This window comes from Chenopodium album, chromosome 2, assembly GCF_948465745.1.
Source record: "Chenopodium album chromosome 2, dcCheAlbu1.1, whole genome shotgun sequence".
Classification (NCBI taxonomy): Eukaryota; Viridiplantae; Streptophyta; class Magnoliopsida; order Caryophyllales; family Amaranthaceae; genus Chenopodium; species Chenopodium album.
Window position 1 is genome coordinate 41,656,042 of NC_137835.1, and position 23,144 is coordinate 41,679,185.

Genomic DNA, 23,144 nt, shown 5'->3' on the forward strand with positions numbered 1-23,144 from the left:
CTATAGTTTCTCTCTATATCTCTCTCTAACCCCACATGCACATTTGTACTTCTCAATCATGGGTTTTAAAGACATGTAAATAAGGGATGAAGATAGTAAAAAGTTATGGTTGGTTGCACATGTCAAAAAGTGCAAAGGGGCAAGCCTCGATCATCTAAAATCATGTATCCACAAAGGAAATGATTAAACCCCCTTTGTGTACTAGTTAGCCGGTCATCATGAATGTTGTACCACCACTCACTCCCTAATTAAGTACTTGTATAGGTAAAGAGAGTAAAGCTTAACCCCGCATAAAGTTTTTAAAAAAATAAATAAACAAATTTTTTATATATGTACAATATCTTATCATAATTTAATAATTTTTATGAAATTTTGTCAGAAAAAATCATTTATAACAATTATTTTGTTGGAAAAATAAACCTTATAAAAAAATTTTGGCAAAGAAAAACCAGATTGTAAAATATTTTTGTTGAAGACAACCTAAGGTCTCTAATCACTTAATTAACGACTAATTTATCCTTAATTATTGTAATTAGTCATAACTTTCACTAACTACTGTAATAATTAAATTGATTTATAAATTAAAAAAAAAAAATCCAAAAATCACCCTCACCACCACCAGTCAACCACCCTCTCCATCTCCCTCTCCCATAGCAGCTAACCCCTCCCGGCCTCCTCCATCCCCAGCCGGGCAGCCGCCGCTTGGAACCCCTCACCCCCACCGAACCGCCTCCTTCCCTTTCCCCTTCACCCTCGCCGACCACCTTCCTTCGGAACCCAATTCACCATTCTTCTAATTACTCTTTCTCTCTCTCTCCTCTTCTTCCCCAATTCAACATTGTTTCAAATGTTAAAGTTATTGTCATGATTATGTTCGTCTCATTTTCTCTCTCCTTCACTTCTTCCTATCTTCCTTTCGTTATCGAAATTGGGGACTTTTTTTTCGGCAGATTTTCTCTCTTCCGAATGGGGTGGTTTTATGGGTCGTGGTTATGGTAGAAGGTGGTATTGGTGGCTGGTTTTCCAGAGGAGGGTGGTCGGCGAGGGTAAAGGGGAAAGGGAGGGGGTCGGTTTGGCAGGGGTGAGGTGTTCCAGGCAACGACTGGGGGAGGGTGGAGGTCGGGAGGGGGTTGCTTCCATGGGAGGGGGAGAAGGAGAGGGTGGTTGACTGATGGTGGTGTGGGTGTATTATATTTTTTTTTTTTAATTTCTAAATTAACTCAATTATTAAATAGTTAGTTAAAGTTATGGTTAATTAGAAGAATTAAGGTGAAATTAGTGGTTATTTGAGTGATTAGAGATCTCATGTTGTTTTCAACAAAAATATTTTACGATGTGGTTTCTTTTTGCCAAAAATTTTTATATGGTTTTTTTCAACAAAATAGTTATTATAAATGTTTTTTTTTTTTTTTGACAAAATTTCCTAATTTTTAACAAAATACTACCTCCGCTCCAAATTACTTGCAACTTTGGAATATTTTATATCTCACAAATAATACCCCAAAGTTGCGAGTAATTTGGACTGGAGGTACTATGTAATTTTTTTAAAGAAAATAGGAATTTTAAGCCACATTTCATAGCGCGCACTAACATTGTAAACTCCTTGACTACTTGTATTAAAGGTGTGTATGAAAAACCTAATCCTTTAAAACTCAATTATGAATTGTTTGTAACTAAATAAAAAAAAAAAAGGTTATATCGGACTATTATTTAGATACTAATGGAGTACTTAAATTAAGCGCAAAACTTCAATTGACAAATTCCCTAAAGCAATGGAAAATAAGGAGGTGAGGTAAGAGAAGCGGATGAGGCAACCGCCGAAGGATAAAAACTTGAACAAGAAGAAGGAATATCAAACATGCTTCCAATCGACGGGTTTCGTACTTGTAGAGGCACCACATCTTCAAGCAAACCTTGAGATCGCCCAATCGTTTGTTTTGAAGGACTTTTAGAACTTTGATGTGGATTCTTTGTTTCTCCATTTGCTTCATGCACAACTTCTTCATTCTTTATGTCTTGTTGATGAACATCTAATAATGTTTTCTTAGCCTTCTTTAAAGGAGGATATGCTTGTTCAATTTGAGTGTTGCTAAAGTATGGGTATGCAAAATGAAGGTGAAGACCTTCGTATGTGATAATAAGAGTGTCAGGTTCATCTGTAGACTTCTCTACTTGCTTCTTTGCCCCACATCTTGGATTTGTGCACTTGTAGTAGCTTCTGCATTTTAAACAAAACCATACATTAAACACTAACACTGCTTTTGGTACGTGGAGGACTAAGGACACAACTATGTTAATAAATTTTGGGCCTTAGTACCATCACTTGATATTTCAGAAAAATTATTATGAAATTTTGTCAACAACTTGATTCAATTATTGTACTAAAAAGGTTGAGTTCATCAAATTTTGATTTTAGTTGGAACATCACTGTGAATCAGGGTGAACCAACTTTTTGGGAGTCAGTGCTGATATACGACGTATGTATACGAGTATCACAAAGTTATATATTTGTAGTATTATGCTTGTAGTGGTGCTTTTTGGCTTTTTGCCATCATATTTTCCACCCACAAATTCCATTATATACAAAAATGTCATCCTATTTGCATGTCTAATACTACATAAGGTCTATACACCTAGAGTTTTCCATTAATCACATCCTTTCAATCTGTACATGATCTTGAATGGAATGTCAAAGAAGCGGTAAAGGAGTATTCATCTCTCTAAGGGAGTGTTTGGTATAAATATTCTAAATGGAACGGAAATGATTCAAATAAGTAAGGAAAAGGGTAATGATAAACGTTACCTTTACTATGTTTGGTATCCTAGTAGAATGGAAACAATTGATTAGATTGTGATTAAGGAAACATATTTTGTTTCCACTAGTTTATTAAGGGTAACAAATTGAGGGATTTGTTACCCTTAGGAAACAGTATTTGTTACTTTTAACCCATACCGAACAACTAGAAATAAAAAAACTTAATTGAATCCGTTTTCTACATCTAAAATACTATACCAAACGCCCCCTAAATTGGATGAATTTTTTTGGCTGATGTTATAAATTTAAATATATATTTAGCTGATTATTGAGAAAGAAAAATAAAGTGTATGTAATAATAAACTGGGGTATTACCCAAACGGCCAAACCTAAGGGCATGTTCATATTTACTGATCTGAGCTGAACTGAGCTGAATTGAACTGATTGGAGCTGAACAGAACAGAACTGAACTGAACTGATTGGAGCTGAACAGAACTGAACTGAACTGAACTAAGCTGAAATGAATATTTTATGAGAGAGGGAAATTAAGAGCTGAACTGAACTGAACTGATTGAAGCTGAACTGAACTGATTGGAGCTGAACTGAACTGAACTGAACTGAAAATAAGTAAATATGAACAGGCCCTAAAACTGGTATATACTTTTAAAACACAAGAAACTATCACATGGATTTAGAGATTACCTAAATCAATAAAATAAGCCTTGGAGGAAAAGGAAGGCAAACAAATTAGTGCGTTAACATCGTTGGTAATCTTGGAATTAAAAATTGCTTATTTGGAATTCAACTAATTAAACCATTACACTTCTTTAATTAGTGGTACTAGTTAGTGTTTAGAGGTTGTTATTAACTAATACCAACTATAATACATACACTATCTAGTACCATCAAGAATCGTCACTTTTGTCCAATTTAGATCCTATCCATTATTGCTTATTAGTATGGTTGGTAGTAAACCTGATCCATCCATCTAATCAACCACAATGAAAGCACAAAAAGGTGAGGAACTTCAAGTATGAACAACTTATTATATATTCAGTCCACTTCAAGTAGAGTTTTACTAGCGCATAAAGGACAATAATAATAAAATGGCCTTATTAATGACAATTAATATAGCTTCTTAGCTTGGACTTCCTCCTCCCCCACTTCTCCATTATTTCTTTGATGGTTTCTTGTCAACTTATATAACTTGATGTACATAACACTTCGTGTCCTAAGTCTATCCATGCACCATACATTATAACATTATGTTCATCTTTCATTTAACATATGAGGGTCCCATTTGGCTGTTGGCAAAGAGTGTTAAATTTCAGTGAAAATTGGTAAAATGTTTCTTCCCTCAATGAGAAGGAGATTTATATTACTACATATTTATGTAGATCAAATATCCATCTTAAAATCAATTCGAGTAAAAATGAAATGTTGCTCGGTTAGATGTAGTTTATATTATTTGACACTGTTTTGTAATGTGGAATAGTTCATTATATGTATCTAGTGTATTCCATTTTATCCATTAAAGTTTGCTCCTGAGAGGAAATCTCTACTTTTTAAAAAGTATGAAATTGCTCTTATGAATAGTACACGGACCATTATACCCCTCAAAATGTTTGTTTACCTTCTTACTCACATGTTTAATTTTGTAATTTCTTAAGACTCTTCAATAAATTAGAAATTAAATGGAGAATGGAATAATAAAGGGAAAAATTGTCAAAAATAATACAAAATTTGACCAATTCGTCAAAAACAAGTCAAACTTTTAATTATTTTTGTATAATACAAACTTTGAGGGGTATTCGCTTTAAACAAGTTAAAATCGATTAGTTACCTCATCAACATGTTATATGCAACACGTGACATTATATTATTTTTTAAAACTATTAAGCAGCTTTATAAGATAAATTAAAAAAAATTAACTAGCTAAATAAGTTGTAGGTAAAATAACTAGTTTAAAGCGGATATTCCTCAAAGTTTGTATTATTTAGACATAATTAAAGGATTGATTTGTTTTTAGTGGACCGCTCAAAGTTTGTATTATTTTTGACAATTTTTCCATAATAAAGTTTAAAATTAAATTAATGACTTACATATAATTGTGTTTAAAGGACATTGAGACTAATAAAATAAATATATGATTGTGGCAAAGTAGATGTACTCGGAATAAAGAAAACCAAATTGACTACGGTGAAAAGGAGAAGAAAGCAAGAAGAGATTCAAGGGAATTATGGGGATGTATAGAGCTTAGTTTACCGCAAAACCAAATTGTTAGAAGCATTATTTTGTCCGTCATTTTCTGATAAATTATCTCTTAATTATTGAGCATTGTGAAATCACATGTATCTAAATACTATTATATATTAATGTCACTACTATGTATTGTGATGCACCCTATACTGCTATATATTGTTCGTTGTTTTTTCTAATTAGGCCAATGAGCGCAAAAGATATATTAGTATCATAAATTCTTATATAAAGGGTTAACACTTTTTTTTTTATCACTACTTAAATAAGGGGTACAACGAGTTGTATTAGATTTTCCATAATATCCTACAACATCAAAGACAAGAGCCCTCAGTAGCGGACGATTAACTCCATGTGAAGTGCAAATACAAGCCAAGGTAAAATAAGGCTAAGGAACGGAGAGATATTTCTTTATCAATCCATTAAGTCCATGTCAAATGCAAACACAAGCCAAGAAAACTAAGCCGAAAGGGCTAACCATCCTATGCGCAACGCGCACTTTGGCTGCCCTAGTAATTAGGAAAAGGAGGAATATATCTCAAGCCAGTTCTCTTTTATTATAAAATTAACTCAATGTCTCTTTTCTACGGGGTGATTTTTTAATTTCCAAACAAATATCAAATGCACATTATTATTATTCATTAAACCCACCTTCCTAACAAAATGCTGATCAAAATAAAGGCTTAGATAAGATGGAGGTAGTAGTTATACCACTTATATGAAGTATTTATTATGATGAATTCTAACGTTTAAGGGGAGGAAAACTTTCATGGACCAATAAAAGAGTGGATAAGTGATTTAGGGAGAATAGTCGAAGGACCAAGTGATGGGCCAACGAGGAACGAATGAAGCTAAGGAGCACATGATATGAGTAGGTGTTGCTAACGAGCAACCTAAATTATTTCTGGAAAAACAAATAACGGTGGCCGTAATGTTAGATGAGCAATTACTCTAGTTGTACATTGATTTTATTTATTAATTTTAAAAGGGATTTTAAGCTGTTTTTACTAATATTTCTAGCTTGTTGCAATAGAAAACTAATCGTTTAATATAAGTTCGGGGATCTAATCTCTTGCTAAGATTGAGAATGATACCGTTCAATCTCATCTCTTTTACAGGCGTGGAAGGAGGGATTTGAAGGCTTAACCACTAAGCTATTTATAAACTAATTAATCTAGCTGATCTCCATATGTAAGTAACGTAACTTAAAATTAAAATATGGATTAAGACTTAGATAAACATGTACGTAGTAGTAAAAAAAAAAATCACGAAATTGTACATTGATTGAGAGTAACTTACCTCGGATTAGGGCTATTCTTTATAAATTTTTGCCCATATTTCCTCCATTTGTAACCATCATCAGCCATTCCAGAGCTAGTGCTTTTGATTTTTAAGGTATATTTATTCTCAGTTTTGCTCAACTCTTTCTCTAACACAATACTGTACAAAAATTAGACAATATCATGTTAATTATTGCTAACACAAAATAAAAAAAGACTTAATCCAACTATACGTAATAATTTGTAAAAATTAATACATCATACATAATAAAGTTGCTAATTAATTGCATTGGTTAATATTTCCCTCTTCAAATAAGGAAATATTAAATTCAAATTTTTTTTTGTGGACTGTGAATTAGATTTCACAAATTATTAGCTTAGTTGAATATAGCTTTTAAGGGGTACTCAATAACTGAAATAAAATTTTATCATCATCATTTTTCTTAGAAAAAAAATAATAAATAAATCAGAATTCACCTTGCACATGGTTATTATATACTCCTATTTGAGTATTTCATATTAATGAACAAAGTAGTTGCTAGATCACGCAATGTTAATGTAGGGTAGTCACGATAATATTTGATGTTAGGTCCTCGTCATAGTTACGAAGAAAAAGGGGAAAGATTTTTCTATCGTTTCGGTCTTCAATACATGGTTTATTTTAATGGCTAACTTTTTCACATTGTAATAAGCTTTTTGGTCCTACCATGTTTTTTTTTTTTTTTTTTTTTTTTTTTTTACAACTTGGTCCTACCATGTTAATTTATATGAATGGTTAGAAAAATAGAACTAACTTATTGTAGCATATTTAATTCTTCACTAGTCAACTTTTTCATTAGCTCTTCTCCAAAATAACCAACTAATTGGAAGTTGGCATAGTATGCATATTTTGATACTCTTCGTCCTTGCATTGATCGAGGATTTATACATATATATATATATATATATATAAGATATCTTTACATATCTTGTTGCTTACTTGGTACGATGTATAATTACAACTTTCTTAAGTTTCACTGAAAATCACTCAAAATATTTATTTGCATAAGAAACATGTATATTAATTATGACGACAAGATATGCATGTTTTAGCAACTTAACAAATATTTTCTCCATCTTAATTTAGTTCATCAACTTGGAATGGATTGGTATGAAATTTCATACTAGACAGGTATGGATTCTAAAACCCATACAAGTTCAAAGTTGTTTGGTTTTACTGTTAAAATGAATTTTATCTTTCATTAATAGAATGAATTGTGAATCTTAGAGGAATGGGTGAGTATGAGATTCCATGCGTATGGAGGGGAGTTAGAACTCCTTATGTATGAGTTCTGTTACTAAAATCTCAACCAAAAAAAAAAAAAAAAAAAAAAAAAAAAAAAAAAACCTAGATGGAATAGATTCTAATTCCATTTCAACCCATTTCAAAGGATCCAACCAAACGACAACTAAATAATTTATGTATCAATAATCAATACTCCCTCCGTCCCTTAATACGAAACATCTTTTGGTTTTTACGCGAGGATTAAGAAAGTTGGAAATTCTTTAATATTGATGATTAAAAGTACATATATGCATGTGAGGTTAGAGAGAGATAGAGAAAGAAAAAGTAGTTGGTAATAATTGAAGAGATGGAGATAGAAAGTGTTGAAAATTGATGTTAAAGCACAAAAAAGTTGAGGAAAAAAGATGACAACTCATAAAAAAAATGGTAATAATGTAAAAAAAAAAAATAAAACCTTTAAATAGAAAGAGACATTATATTTTGGTTTAGCCAAATAAAAATGAGGCTTTGTATTAAGGGGAGGGAGTATGAATTTATAATAAGGATATACCAAGTAAATTACAATTAATAAAGAAAGGAATAATTATTTCTCCCTAACTCCTAATATTTGTCAACATATGTCGATTGCAATTTGGATTTAGCGATCACTTTCATGTTAAGGTAATATTTTATTTCTAGAAAGTTTGGAAACACTTGATGCCTTTATACTCGGTATTATAGGATTATCTTTAAAGAGAAGCTTTTGTATGAGACCGAACTCACCATAAGTCTAATATATTCGGCAATAATATTTTATTATCTGATAATAATATTATAATATATGGCATTATTATTCTAATATCTGACATAGATATTAGATTATTAACCAATGTCAAATATTAGATTACTAGGTTAAGGCCCTATTCTCTTCACCTTAATTTTGCTGAACTGAAATTATATTTACTGAACTGAAATAATTTTTGCTGAATTTAAATTATTTTTACTGAACTTAAATTAATTTTACTGAACTGAAATTATTTTTGCTGAACTGAAATTATTTTTACTGATTTTCTATTATATTTCTTCTTTACGATAACTGAATTTTACTGAACTAATCTTATTTTTACTGAACTAAAATTATTTTTATTAAACTGAAATTAATTTTACTGAACTGAACTTATTTTTACTGAACTGAAATTATTTTTACTTAATATTATTTTTTTAAGGTGAATAGAATAGGGCCTAAGTCCCGTGCCATGCACGATTATAATTAAATTTTACAACAAAAATAATAAAAAATGGTTTTTTTTTTTTTTTTTGAGGGGAATGAAGAATGGTTGTTAATTTAACAATAATTTATCCCAAAAAAATATTTGTGACAAAATAACTTGAATTTTAATTTATACCAAATGCGTAAAGGTTATTATTTTGAATTTTATAAAAAAATAATTTATTAATAGAAATTTAGAAGCTATTAGGTTTTATATAAGAAAACGATAATATATAAACTTAGGTTAGTACCCGTATATGTCTTCAAACAAAAAAGGAAAAAAAATAAAAGGTTAGTACCTGTATATGAACTCATATACATTTGTCCTTATATTTTTGATGACACACTTTGACCGGCATTAAATGAAAATTTAATTAATTTTATATTACTTTAGGATAATTAGTATTCCGTAATCAAATTTTTTAAAATATATTTATAGTGTGTAGTAGCGGTTTTTATTTTAATTTTAATAATCACATTGCATAACGATTAATGTCAAATGATTAATGTTGGAGCTTTGAGGAAAAAAGTGATACTCCTTAATATTATTATAATCTTGGACAATGATATATTTCAATATCTTATTTTTAATCTATGTTTGTATACTTGTAACTAAAAGATTAATAGTATATATAGAATATATGTTTAAAAAAAATATTAATTGAATATGATTGGATTAGATATGTTGTCAAAATAGAAATAAGTATTATTGTAGCTTATAAAATGGAAGTCATTAAAATTTAGCAAAAAAAAAAAGAAAAAAAGGAAAGTGCAAAAAGGAGGGAAAATAATTAATGACATCGTGACAAGTGTCATCTTACGTTCACTTTTAGTATAGGTTAATTGATGATTAATATCATATATTAGAATATTATTGGACATTAGATGATTATTATTGTCAGATATACTCCGTATTAGATTTACTGTGAGTTTGACTCACAAATTTTATTTTATTTTTTCATTTTTAAATTGGTACTCACGTCACATATGTTTTGAATAAAGGTTAAATTAAGACCCTGTTCACTTCACCTTAAAAAATAATATTTAGTAAAAATAATTTCAGTTCAGTAAAATTAATTTTAATTAAGTAATAAAGGTTATATTAAGGCCTTGTTCACTTCACCTTAAAAAATAATATTTAGTAAAAATAATTTCAGTTCAGTAAAATTAATTTTAATTAAGTAAAAATAAGTTCAGTTTAGCAAAAATAATTTCATTTCAGTAAAAATAATTTCATTTCAGTAAAATTAAAGAAGAAATATAATAGAAAATCAGTACAATTAATTTCAGTCCAGTAAAAATAATTTCAGTTCAGCAAATATAATTTCAGTTCAATAAAAATAATTTAGTTTAACAAAAATAAAATGAAGTGAAGGGGGCCTAATTTAATAACCTAAATAAATAGCAACAATTAGATTAATGGCTTGGTAAACCTAACAAATTTGAGAACATGTGTTGACTTTTTACTATCTTTAATACTCCGTACAAAGAGTTCCTTTTACAATTGTAATCAATAACAGCAGTAAATATTGAATTTAGTAATGAATTAAATGTAGCTACCTAGTACGGAGTAGAACTTTAGTGCTACTTCATCTTAGGGGTGAGCTAACCGGGTACCCGGCCAAAATTTTAGGAACCGAACTTGGAATTGGTTGATATTGGGTTCTAAAATCTAGAATTGGAATTGGAACCACTTCAATTGGGTTCTAAAATTTAGGAATTGGTATCACCGGGTACCGATTCCGGGTACCCACTAATGTACACAATTGTTAAATTTTAATACAATATTTTGATCCATTTTCATTTTTAACGTTTAATAATTATATTTACATATACATAAAGTTATTTTATCTATGTTTAGTATTATTATAATATTTTTTTAATGTTAATAACTATATACATTCTAACATAAGTTTGTTCTTTAAATACGTTTAGTTTAATAATTATTGGGTAACCGATTAACCAACCTGTTCCGGGTCCAAAATGTTGAGAATTGGAATTGGAACCGGTTACAACCGGTTCCTTAATGTATTACCCGGAATTGAAACCACCGGGTCCAATTTTGATTTCGGACCCGCCGGTTCCTTACCGGTTCCAATTCCAATACCTGGTACCCGGAATTTCTGCTCACCCCTACTTCATCTATAATTTTGTATAGTATGAGACTTTTTTTTTTTTTTTTTTTTTGAGGGGGCCTAAATGAGTTAAAACGCATAATAATTACCCCCCTCCCTTCCTCGTGCCTATTTTCAAAACAAAAAAAAAAAAAAAAAAAAAAGAAAAAAAAAGAGGTAATTAAGGAGAATGGTGGATCGGAGTTACTAGAATATTGTATTGTAAAGATAAAAAGTACATAATATTGTATGATAATAATAAAAAGTAGATAATATTATACTCCGTATGAAAAAGATAAAAAGTAGATAAATATTTTTTGGGTATATGTGTATTTTGTATGAGAAAGATAAAAAGTAAGTACTCGCTTCGTCCCATAATTACAGGCAAATACCTCAAAAAAAATACGATTTTTAAGGAGGATGGAAAAAGTAGAGGAATATTGTACTCCATATGAAAAAAAATAAAAAGTGAAGAATAATGTATGGGGATAATAAAAAGTAGAAAATATTGTATGGAAAAGTTAAAAAGTAAGTAATGATTTTTTGGGTATATGTGTATTTTGTATGAAAAAGAGTAAAAGTAAGTAATGATTTTTTTAGGTATGTGTGCAATTGTATGGAAAAGCTAAAAAGTAAGTAATGATTAGATGCTATTTTAAGTAATAGGAGGAATATTTTGAGAAACCCAAAGTAGTATATTTACCTGTAATTATGGAATGGAGGGAGTAATAATTATGTTATTTTTAGAAATTGGCACAACCTTTTAGGACACTAAAAAAAATAGGCAAAATTACAACCATTGACACCAACTTTGAGGGGTGTTACAATTATTGACACCAACTTGTATCACTACTTAGATTAACACCAACTTTGATTAAAAAAAACGTAAATAACATTAATGATACTTGAGTGGAGTCTACTTGCCAGAAATTTATCATTTACTGTATTAAAATCATTTTTAATATTATAAAATGAATTATTTAAAAAGTAATTAAGTTTCATATGTTAATTACTCCGTATTGTTTTACAAAAAAAGCCCCAAATCAAAATGGAAAATGCTATACATAGCCCTTAGGGCTACATATAAGCATTAAAAATACTCTTGAAAAACTGTTTAAATTTAGAAAAACATGACAAATTCACACTAATTACACTGATCTATGCGTGTTTTTGTCATGAATTCCTAATTTTATACAATTTTCAAGAGTGTTTTTAATGCTTATATATAGCCCTAAGGGCTATGTATAGCATTACCCAATCAAAATAACAGAACCCCAATTTTTTCTCTCTCCTCCTTTCTCTATCAATCATCTCACTGTTGATTTTCTTCTTATGTTTTCTCTTCATTGCTTATTTTTACCATCCTTCATCATCTATTGGTAAAGATTTGAAGTCAATGGTAGATTATTGTAAATTAGTATGCTATTTTTACCAAATTTGGAAGACAAACAATTTTTTTGAAGCTAATTATTAGGCTCTACTTGGAGCGAAGTGGGTAGGCTTTAAGGAGTAAGGATTAAGTTTTGTGTTTTTAGTTTACATTTTTTAATTCATTAAACATTGATGAAAGTTTGGTTATTTTAAGTGCAATTGTGAATCTAGCGTCCTAAGTTTAATTTGCAGCCATGTACTTCTTTTTTTTTTTTTTTTTTAATTAGAAATTATGTTTTATTTGAATGGATTATAATGTGTTGTTGGGTTATGAAAATCTATATTATGTGTTGTTAGGTTTGATTTTGTTTTGATTTTATTGAATATGCCTTTGTAGGTTGAGATAGGGAAAAAAAATGAGAGCCGAAGATGAAGATAGAAACAACACATAAGCCAAAAAAAAAAAAAAAAAAAAAAAAAAACCGGCTGAAGAAAGGAGGAGAGAAAAAAAATTGGGGTTTAGTTACTTTAATTTGGGGTTTGTTAAAAAAATACTAATTAACACATTTTTTTTTTTTTAAACTGATGCTATAATCTATTTTAAAATACTAAAAAAGGTTTTAATACATAATTTTTAGGCAAGTGAATTCCACTCGGGCACCATTAATGTTATTTACGGTTTTTTTTTTTTTTATTTTTTATTTTTTTTATTTTTTTTTTTATGGGAGTTAGTATTACAAGTTAGTGTCAATATATATATATATATATTTAAAGAATTTGGTGTCAGTAATTGTAAGACTCTCTCTAATAGTTGAGACTCAACTGAGTATTTTTAAGAGAGAGAGAGTATTTTTTGCAATGTATACTAATAAATTGGTATATTAATTTAGCAATTTTAAAAGAAAGTTGCTAATTTTAGATACTCAACTTTAAGTCTCATTTGACAGAAAATATGAACCCCTTGTCAATATTCTAATATATTTTGTAATTTAGTTAATTTTTACCTTTTTTTTAATCTTATAATATTTGATATAAAAAAAATGATTGGTGGGCCATAATTGAAAGTGATATTTGTATACTTTTAGAGATTCTCACCATTGGAAAATTAAACTTCATATGAATCGCTAAACTGAGAAGTGGGTATGACACCACCATTGGAGGTAAAAAAAAAACTCATTTTGTACTGCCTCCGTCCCTAAATTACATTCCTCTTTCTCTCTATTATGTGAGGAATAAATGCTAGAAAGAGGAATGTAATTTAGGGACGGATGGAGTATTTCAATACTAAAATTTGATTCTCACATGGTCTAACACCCTTTAAAGTTGGTGTCAATGGTTGTAATTTTTCAAGAAAATACAGGCACGAAATTATAGAACGGGGGGAGTATAAATTACTAATGGAGAATAGATTATAAGAGTAATTTGTACAATTGGCATATCAATATTTCTAAATATTTTTTTTTTTCAATTTTTAAAAAGTAATAGCTAAAAGAATTCAAATAAAGGAAGTCGTAAAATAGAAAAGTGATGTTAATTTCAACATTCTTCTTATTTTTATTTCAATGTTGATATATACTCTTTTTCTTTTTTTTTTTTTAATTTTTTTTTTCGGAAAGGATATGCTTCATACTTTAGTGGGAATCAAATACTCGTATATTATTGCAGGTTCAACTTCTAATTATGGCGATTGACGGGAATTGGTCAAAGAATGAATGTCGATTGTGAATTTCAGCGTTTTCTGACAAGTTGACAACAAATTTGTTTTTTGGCCTACGTACATGTGTTGACTTGTTAAGCTTTTATTCTCTCTGTCCTATTCCCGATTTGTTGATTAATCCGTACAGTTTCAATATTTGTATAGGAAATGTTTTGTTCCTTCTTTAATTACTAATGTTTCCAAAAAAAAAAAAATTGATACTCCTTCCGTCTCCTTTTGATAGTCCCTTATCGAAAATTCTACAGTAAATGACGAGTACCGCTATGTACCACTATTAAATTTAGTTAAATTTATTATATATTTTTTGTATCTCTTTATCATAGTTTGACTCTAGCTAAGATGGTGAATTGCATTATTGTTTTGATTAGTGGTTTAAGGATCAAATCTTTGTGCTCACCATATATATATATATTTTTTCCCTTCTCACATATTTTTTTTCCAAAATTGATAACTATATAATTAATGCACTCCCTTCTCATTTTTTAAAATTTTTTTCCCTTCTCATATATTTTTTTTGAAAACTGATAACTATATAATTAATGTAATCCCTTCTCATATTTTAAAATTTTTTTCCCTTCTCATATTTTTAAATTTTTTTCCCTTCTCATATTTTTAAATTTTTTCCCTCTAGACCACATTCAAAAAGAAATATAAAATACATATTTGATTTATTTTACATCATACAACCTTTTTAAATTACTCGTTGGACTATATTAATTATAAACTTATCAATTTCGAATCCTTTGCAATTTATTAGATCCATTTTTTACTCTCTAATTACCTTCAAAAAGCAATATCAAATACTTGTTTGATTTATTTTACATCATACAACCTATGTAGATTATTCGTAGGACTACTTATATTTTAAAATTCTTATCAATTTTAAATCCTTCTCACTGTATTAGATCCACCAAAGTTATTATTCACTACAAAAACGAGAGCATTTTAGCAACAAAGTTTGGCAACAAAATTATAAATTATTGCTGAATAGCGACAAAATATTTTAAATATAGACTTCTCTAAAATTTGAGTTTTAAACAATTTTAAATGAGCCAATAAAAAACACAAACTAATGGGCTTATAAACAATCACGAAAGAATTGATGTTTGTGAGCCTAAGAAAATCGAATACCAAGTTGTTCTAGATGAGCTTGTTTATTAAATAACTTGAATTTTTGTTTATCAACTAACAAACGGGTTTTGAATGAGTTGTTTAAGGAGTGCTTTGTTTAATAGACATCCCTTGATCCCTATTTGTTTCTTTGAATAGGTTACTACGAAGTATATTTTATGAAGATCTTTGCCTTGACTTATAAAAGATTAAAAAAATTACTTCCTATGTTTTTTTTGGTACTCATTTATCTTTTCTCACTAATCAATTGCACTTTTTTTTTAATCATCCGTATCTTTAATTTCGTATTGTAAAATTTATACAACGTTAGTCTTGTTAAGACCACACACAAACATGTTTTTTCTTACATAGTTATGACTAGCGAGTGGTCTAAATTTGAGTTCTTTTACTAAGACTAGTAATTGTGTCATTTTACATGTTTTATTTTTCGATAAACTATGAACTTCATCATATTTTCTTATTACGAAGTATATTTTTATACCTGACTCACATCTTACTTTTTTTTTTTTTTTAGTTTAATTCTCAAATCTAGTTATTTATTGATCTAATGTAATTTCCACCAAAATTTGTACAATCTTCAAATTCGTTGGCAAAATTAGTTTTGGTGGTGTTTTAAATCATTGGCACACATACACCTTAAACTTTTTTACAAAAATTATTTTTTTAAAAAAATAGAGAAAAAAAAAGCTATTGCCAAATCAAAAAATCAAAAACACAAAGCCCTAGAAAAAAGCCTAACCGCCATCTCTAATCTCCACATTGCTCTGCTAGCTCTTAGTCACCGGCTACCGACTCCATGCTGCAATTCATCACTAGTCATGAAAATCTATGATTGATTTTTTTTTTAAAATCACCATCAATTGTATTAGAGAATATAATACAATTAATTTGTCGTATAATTTATTTATTTATTTATTTATTTTTTGAGCAATTATGCACATGACCATATATACAAAAAGTTTGTAATCATGGGATATAATTTTCTGCAAGTTATTCCTAATTTGATATTTTGGGCAATTTCGAACTCAGATTTTCAATTGAATCCTCAATTGGGTGTTAATTTGACAGAGGTTTGAATGAGAGAGCAGGGAACAATGGAAACTGAAAAAACGTGAGAAAAATAAAATTAAAGGGGTTAACTGTTTTTTATTTTTTAAAAATTTATTTGTCTATATATATATAATTTAATAATACATAGCAGTACATAACATTTACAATACATATCAATATTTGTCATGTACTGTAGACTCTCCCGTCCCTTATGGGCAAAATTTAGTCCCAAAATGTTCACCCCATTTGCTTTTTCCAACAACCATTAATATTAATTTTTTTACCAAAAATTCCTCCAATTTACAACAATATTTGTGCAAATTTAAATTTTTCATGTAAATTTCTTTTTTCATGCACTTTTATTACTTTCTTTCTCTAATTTTTTACATACCCAATGTCAATTTATTTTTTTAATGTACTTTTACTACTCTTATTTGTGTTTATTAATTCCCGTGAATAAAGCCCATAAGGGACTATCAAAAGAGGACGGAGGGAGTAATAATAATAATAATAATAATAATAATAATAATAATAATAATAATAATAATAATAATAATAATAATAATATTACCTCATACTGTCATACTTATGTGTGCAATTTTTCCTTATTGAACAAACCCTACTTGTTTTATCCCATTGTTTTCTTACAATATTTTCACATATAAAAATTTTGCATAATAAAATGAAAATTTTAAAATTTACCACCCACAAATAACTCACTTAGACCCTGTTCACTTCACCTTACAAAAATAGTGTTCAGTAAAAATAATTTCATTTCAGCACAAAATATTTTGTTCATTTAGTTCAGTAAATATAATTTCAATTCAATAAAAATCAATAAGCTAAAGAAGAAATGTAACAAAAAATCAGTAAAAATAATTTTAGTTTAGTAAAATTAATTTTAGTTAAGTAATAATAATTTCAAATAAGCAAAAATAATTTCAATTCACTAAAAAAAAGGTGAAGTGAACAAGGCCTTATTAATATTAACACCCTGAAAAAAAAAATTAAAATATTAGGCCACACTAAAATGATTAAAAAAAAAAAAATTCACCACCAAGAAAACATCCGATTATGAGAATTAATATACTTTTATTTCAATAATTTACGACCTACAAATAACCCACTTACTAATGTTTTCTTAGATGATGAGGAAAATCATCCGAGAAACACTTGCGATTATGAGAGCTAATATGTTTAATTTTATTTCTAAAAATACAAGAAGTACACTTAATAAAACAAAGGTGATGTGTGTCATAGATGTTCTTAAATTATACTTCCACTTTCATATATTTCTAGTTTGTGTATCTACAGTTCTACACTTTGTGAGGAGAGAAATTTTTAATCAAAACGAAAAGTAAATTGATAAATTTTTAATCAAAACGAAAAGTGAATTTGCCACAAATTTGGAGAAAGAAAGAAAATAAATGTCAATTGATACCGAATCAATACCAAAAGTTGTGGACCTATTTTTAAATTGTATGTTCCATCGTGTTGTTCAATAAACTGTGGTCCAATCTATATAATAAATTCTGCATACATATAATAAAATTGGCAATTTTTTTTTATTAATTAGATCACTGTAACAAATTCTACAAAAGTTTTCTTTTAAAAATGTAGGGTAAACCACAGCCAGAGGGTTAATGACACTATATATTTGATAGTAGTTGGGAGCTAACTAATACTAGTAGAAGGCCGTTGGGATGCATTAACCGAATGTTACAAATAAATAAATTTATAAAGAGATTAAAGACATATGAATTATATATTACCCTCCCTCGTTTTTTAAATTTCTTCTAATTATTTGTTTGGATTTAGAAATAATACGAGTGCAGTGATTGAAATAAAACATTAGTTAAATCGACTAATCTGACTTTTCCTTGCATTATTCCTAATAAACGATTTAATATAGAAAATATATTAATTGTGTACTCAGTCTTAATAGTTGAATATCCTGTTACCCTCTTTTCTTTAATTTTTTACAGAGTATTTTGTTTAAAAAAATCTCCATACCATACAACAAAGTGGGACTATATTTTTTTAATACAAATAACATCATGGTTATACAATATTGGAACCACAACAATGTACTTACGTATTTCTTTTTAGTTGATATTTTTTTATTTTCACATCAATTACTTACATTGACTTTATATATCGTGATTGATAAATGAGAAAAACATAATCAAGTGGGCCATATTAAGTTGCTTCAATATATATTTTTTCTAATATCATTTTTTTTACTCCGTACCACATTTGTTTATTGATAAGTGAAAATATTGATATTTAAAACATACATTAGAAAATCTGTCTATATTAATGTGTCTAATTAAAATAAAATTTATCTGAGAATTTTACCACTGCCATTATAGTTAATTATTGTTATTGTCAATTTTTTTTTTTTTTTAGTTAATTAGCTAGATAATCAATATACCTATACTAAAGGCGAAATCAGAAATGACACTTGTCATAACCTGGTTAAAAATTTTCCCTCCAAAAGATGTTTTTTTTTTTTTTTTTTTTTTCCAAAGCTTCTTAGAGAAGTATTTTTTTTTTTTTGTCACAACGTCGGCGAGCCTCCGATCTACCTCCTTAGGGTGTTTCTTTCTTTTTTCGCTTTGGTTTTTTGTCCGGTCGACCTAGCATTTTGCGCCGCTCCTCCTTTTCGGCCGCCGCTATTCCTCACCGGCCTTATTGCCGGCTTGCCGCCGTTCTTATTTTCCGCTTCCCCGCCGTGTCTCTGCTCCACCGCCTTGGCCGTCATTGCGACGTCTCGTAGGAGAACGGGGAGGGAGAGTTATCGCCCTCTGAGTCCCTCGCGTAGGGCCGTTCTCGGTCTGGGGTTTCCAGTCGTCGTTGCCGCGGTTCAGGGGTGTGTGGGGTTTGGGCTTCTCGGGCGGGTCCCTGCGGGTCGGGCTTTCCTGTACGGTGGTATGTGGGTTGGGTTGGTGAACCCCGGTGCTTGGATGGTGGTACTCGGATTGGCTGCGGGGTCGTTTGCTAGGGTTTCGTTTGTAGTTCCCGTTTTTAATTTTCTTTCTGTTTTTTATTTCAGTCATTGTGTGTGTTGTTCTTTCGGGTTTGTTATTTTTTCTTCTTGTGTGGTGCGTTTGTGTGCTATGGGGTATGCAGATCGGTGTGCCGATCTGCTGGTGCAGGATTTGAACCGGGTTTTTTGGCTATGGGGCTTTGGTTTGATCTTCTTTTGGTTTGGGCTGAAGGGTTATGCTTCCAAGCTGGAGCCCGTGTTTGAATCGGAGATTGTATTGTCAATGGTGAAGTGTACGACACCAAGTTTTATTTCTGGTCGAGGAGTACAGGATTCTGAGTCAATGAAGGTTCACGTCAGAAACTACAGCTTATTGCCAGACCCCCTTGCAAGAGGCTGCATAGGACAGCGTTATATGAATCAAGGGTATTTCAGAAAATCATTTTGCGCGTGCAATTGTAGTTTATTTTATTCCGAACTTGAAATTGTTTCATTGGTCTTTGTATTGTTCGATTACGTTTTCTTATGTAAGTGTCGTATGGCTTATTATTAATGAATTTTAATCTCCCCCCTCAAAAAAAAAAAAAAGTATTTAATTTAATACTTACTTACAATAATATTTCTTTTCTATTTGGTAAGTATATTCATTTTTACACATTCAACAAAGATTTATTTATTTATTTATTTTATGACGGAAACAAAGTCATATACTGTGATAATAATGTAATCTTATCTATAACTTTGTAATGTAATCCATAGTTATTTTTATTAGTCGTGCATGCATTTCTTCCTCCGTTTTCTTTAATGATTTAAAAAAAATCGTAATTACAGAAATTTCATCCTATTTTGCATTTTGATATTATTTTTTATAATAAATATTGAGATAACCGTGCATGGCACGAGATCTAACCTAGTTAACTATAATTGTAATGGTACATTTTTATAGCACAAGTACATTGTGGTAAAGAAAATCGTAACACTTGATTGCACCAAGGGTCTTTTTAAAATGTCTTTACATGGACTCATGGAGAGTCATCCAAGATAAACCTAGGAAATCTGATCTAGTTGCTGCTAGAGTAGGACTAACTAGCTCCTCAATGTCTCTCGCCTTAGAAAGAGATAATTAGAGAACTCTTCAAATAAACCTATGCCCTTACACTACGTTAACAGACACGACCATGACATTCAGAGATTCAATCCCCTAATTTCTTCCCATACATAAATAGTGGATCTCAAAATCCTACGTACTTAATAATTCCAACTATGGTCCAGCCACTGACGGATCTACATTGGAACCCAGGGGGCACTGCTACCCCCGGAAAAGAAAAAAAAAGTGTATAAAAAAATCTTCCTTATAAATACTTGATATTTATTAAACAATGCATGTTTTTCATGAAAATTGAATTTGCTTCAGCGGTATAATGTAGCTAAATAAAACTGCCTTTGAGTGCCTTTGGGATCAAAGGTTCGATTCTTTCCTCATACACTTTTTTTTTAAAAATTATATTCAAATAAATTAGATAAAAATAACTTCCATAAAATTTTGTTTGAGTTTCAAGTTCGTAGGTGTATATTGGTTATTTCGTCCCTTTAAATTTGTTAGTATGCATTTAGTGCTACCCCTACTCCGGAATCCTGGATATCCCTTGGGTCTAGCAATGTGGAATCCCCGCCTAAGACCACAACCACGACCATGACACTTGCACTAGCCTCCACTATCATACTTGAGCTCTCTAGTCCATAATTTGATTAATTACTATATAGTACGGACATTCTTTTGTTGGTGACATATTGTCATGGTCAAGCTCTTGGTTAGCGCACTCTAAGTGAAATGTGGCTAGAGAAAATGGCTGCCTAGTGGTGGCTTGGCTAGCTAAGTTACGTTTTCTAGGCTAGTTGTTCGGGTTGAATTTCCATGGACCTAAGACGTTGAACAAGGGTGTTATTAGCTGATAATTCGGGGTTGTGAATATTGTTATTAGGTGATAAGTGAGGTGGTCTGATCGTCGTCATTACATGACAATATAATAAATGTTATTTTCTTTTAATTAATTTGACTTAATCGTTTTTTTTTTTTTTTTTTTTTTTAAATTTTTTTAAGGAATAGTAGTTTATACTTGTATATACTAAGATAGTTAGATGTTGAAAAACATAAATTTTAAAGTCAACAGTGAAGTATTTGGATCTTTTACCAAAACGGTTAGTTTGACAAAAGTATTTGTCAAAACGACTAATTATAAATTTTAATTCCCAAACTAAGTAATTTATTAACTTGGACGGAATTTATCCATTTCTTATTTCCTTTGAACCGGTTTGGTTCAATTATTTTTTTTTAACTTTGTTTTTTTGGTTTTATTTTTATTTACTTAAAGATTTTTTAAGTTGGAAAATTTAAGCAATATACAAAACTACAAACAACGTAACTAATAGCAGACTCGCAGAACCCTAATTTCGATAAAAAAAAAATAATAAATAAATTAAATTAAAAGCACTAATTTTTCATCTACATCAATCACAAAAATTTGAAATTTCAAGTAGTATTGTTCTATCAAGACTACCATAAATTTATACAACGATAAAATATTTTAAGTATATCTTTTTCATGTCTATTAATTGTATACTCTTTGTTAATGTCGGCTAGTATGAATATTTTTTTGTTTAATGTGTATGATAAATCAAATTTACATATATTTATTTCTATCTTTATGTGTTAAAAAAAAAAATAGTTGTATTTTTTTTTTCTTTTGTTGATTGGAAGCTTGGATCGTCATTTTTTCGAGTGATTGTGTAACTTTTTTTAAAATAGAGAATTGTTGCATATATATTATGTTGATTGTTATTGTTCAAATTAATGGGATATTTTAAACTATGCATGGCCTTAGAATTTAAATAAAATCAAAACTAAAAAAACTACTCCGTAATTCTTTTTAAATAAAACCAAAAAAAAAAAATAAATAAAGTTAACGAACGGGTTTAAAGGAATATAAAAAATAAATAATATTCTTTTAAATCAATAAATTTAGCTAGTTTGGGAATTAAATTTTATAATTAGCCGTTTTGGTAAATATTTTTGTCAAATTAGCTATTTTGGTATAAGATCCGAAGTATTTTTGTTTTCTTTATCCTTACATACCCAACTTTCATGATTAGTCTCCTATTCAAACAAAATTCATTGAAAATAGACATAGTTGCTAAATTTATATTAACACATTTTGTTTAGTTTGTCTTCAAGTAATAATACAATAAACACACAAATATTGATGTAGTATTCACAAGGTACAGTGCGATAGGGTGCAAAGGGCCCATTTACTTGTTATTACAACAAACATTAGTTTATTGTCCTTTAATATTTTCTTGTTGTTTTTTTTGCTTAAAATCATGTAAAAAAAAATATAAAAAATAAAATAAATAATCACACAAAAATGGTATGATCACATTTGAGTAAATTAGCAAAACAGAAAATCGAACCTGGAATGTGATAGATTGTTTCGAAGCGAAGTAGCCGTGGTAATAGAAAGAGCTTTCTCAATATCAACAAGTGTAGGCCCGGAATAAGCTTTAGACACTTGATTTTGGTACACCGGAACTTGCTCACTATTACTATTACTTTGATCAGATGACGACGTTGATGACGACGACGATGAGTTAACGAATATTGGTTCATCTGTTGAGGCGGTATTATCCAACGCTGGCGGCGGAGCAGGCAGCCAGTTGGTGGTGGTGTTTGGTTGGTCGGCGTGCTTTAAAACATCTTTGAGTAAATCAATATCTTCCCAAGGGTGATTAGGCCATGTTAAGCAAACCTTATTATTCATTCTAAATTTGTATTATCAAATGTAAGAAATTGAGTAGTTGATGAATGAATTTTGGTAATAAGTTTTCACGTGGACATGATATATAATAAAGTGTATAGTGTAGCTGTATAATTGAAGAGTAATAAGAGAAAT

General features: G+C 29.6%; 1 protein-coding gene across 1 annotated transcript; it reads right to left on the minus strand.

Annotated features, from left to right (window-relative positions):
- Positions 1 to 1,702: 1,702 nt before the first annotated feature.
- LOC145585391 (putative WRKY transcription factor 49) lies at positions 1,703 to 23,144 on the minus strand. The gene is made up of 3 exons (XM_081642096.1): positions 22,666 to 23,144; positions 6,311 to 6,451; positions 1,703 to 2,218 (listed from the first exon to the last, which is right to left on the minus strand). Exons 1-3 carry the CDS (start codon positions 23,010 to 23,012, stop codon positions 1,765 to 1,767), a joined length of 942 nt encoding a protein of 313 aa, XP_081498222.1. The 5' UTR covers positions 23,013 to 23,144; the 3' UTR covers positions 1,703 to 1,764.

Bases quoted from the DNA above. Each gene is read 5' to 3' on its own strand.
- LOC145585391 (XM_081642096.1), bottom strand. From the start codon at position 23,012: ATGAATAATAAGGTTTGCTTAACATGGCCTAATCACCCTTGGGAAGAT. The intron at 6,452-22,665 runs GTTCGATTTTCT...ATTTTTGTACAG, and splicing joins AACAATCTATCACATTCCAG to TATTGTGTTAGAGAAAGAGT. The intron at 2,219-6,310 runs GTAAGTTACTCT...TTTAAAATGCAG, and splicing joins AAGAATAGCCCTAATCCGAG to AAGCTACTACAAGTGCACAA.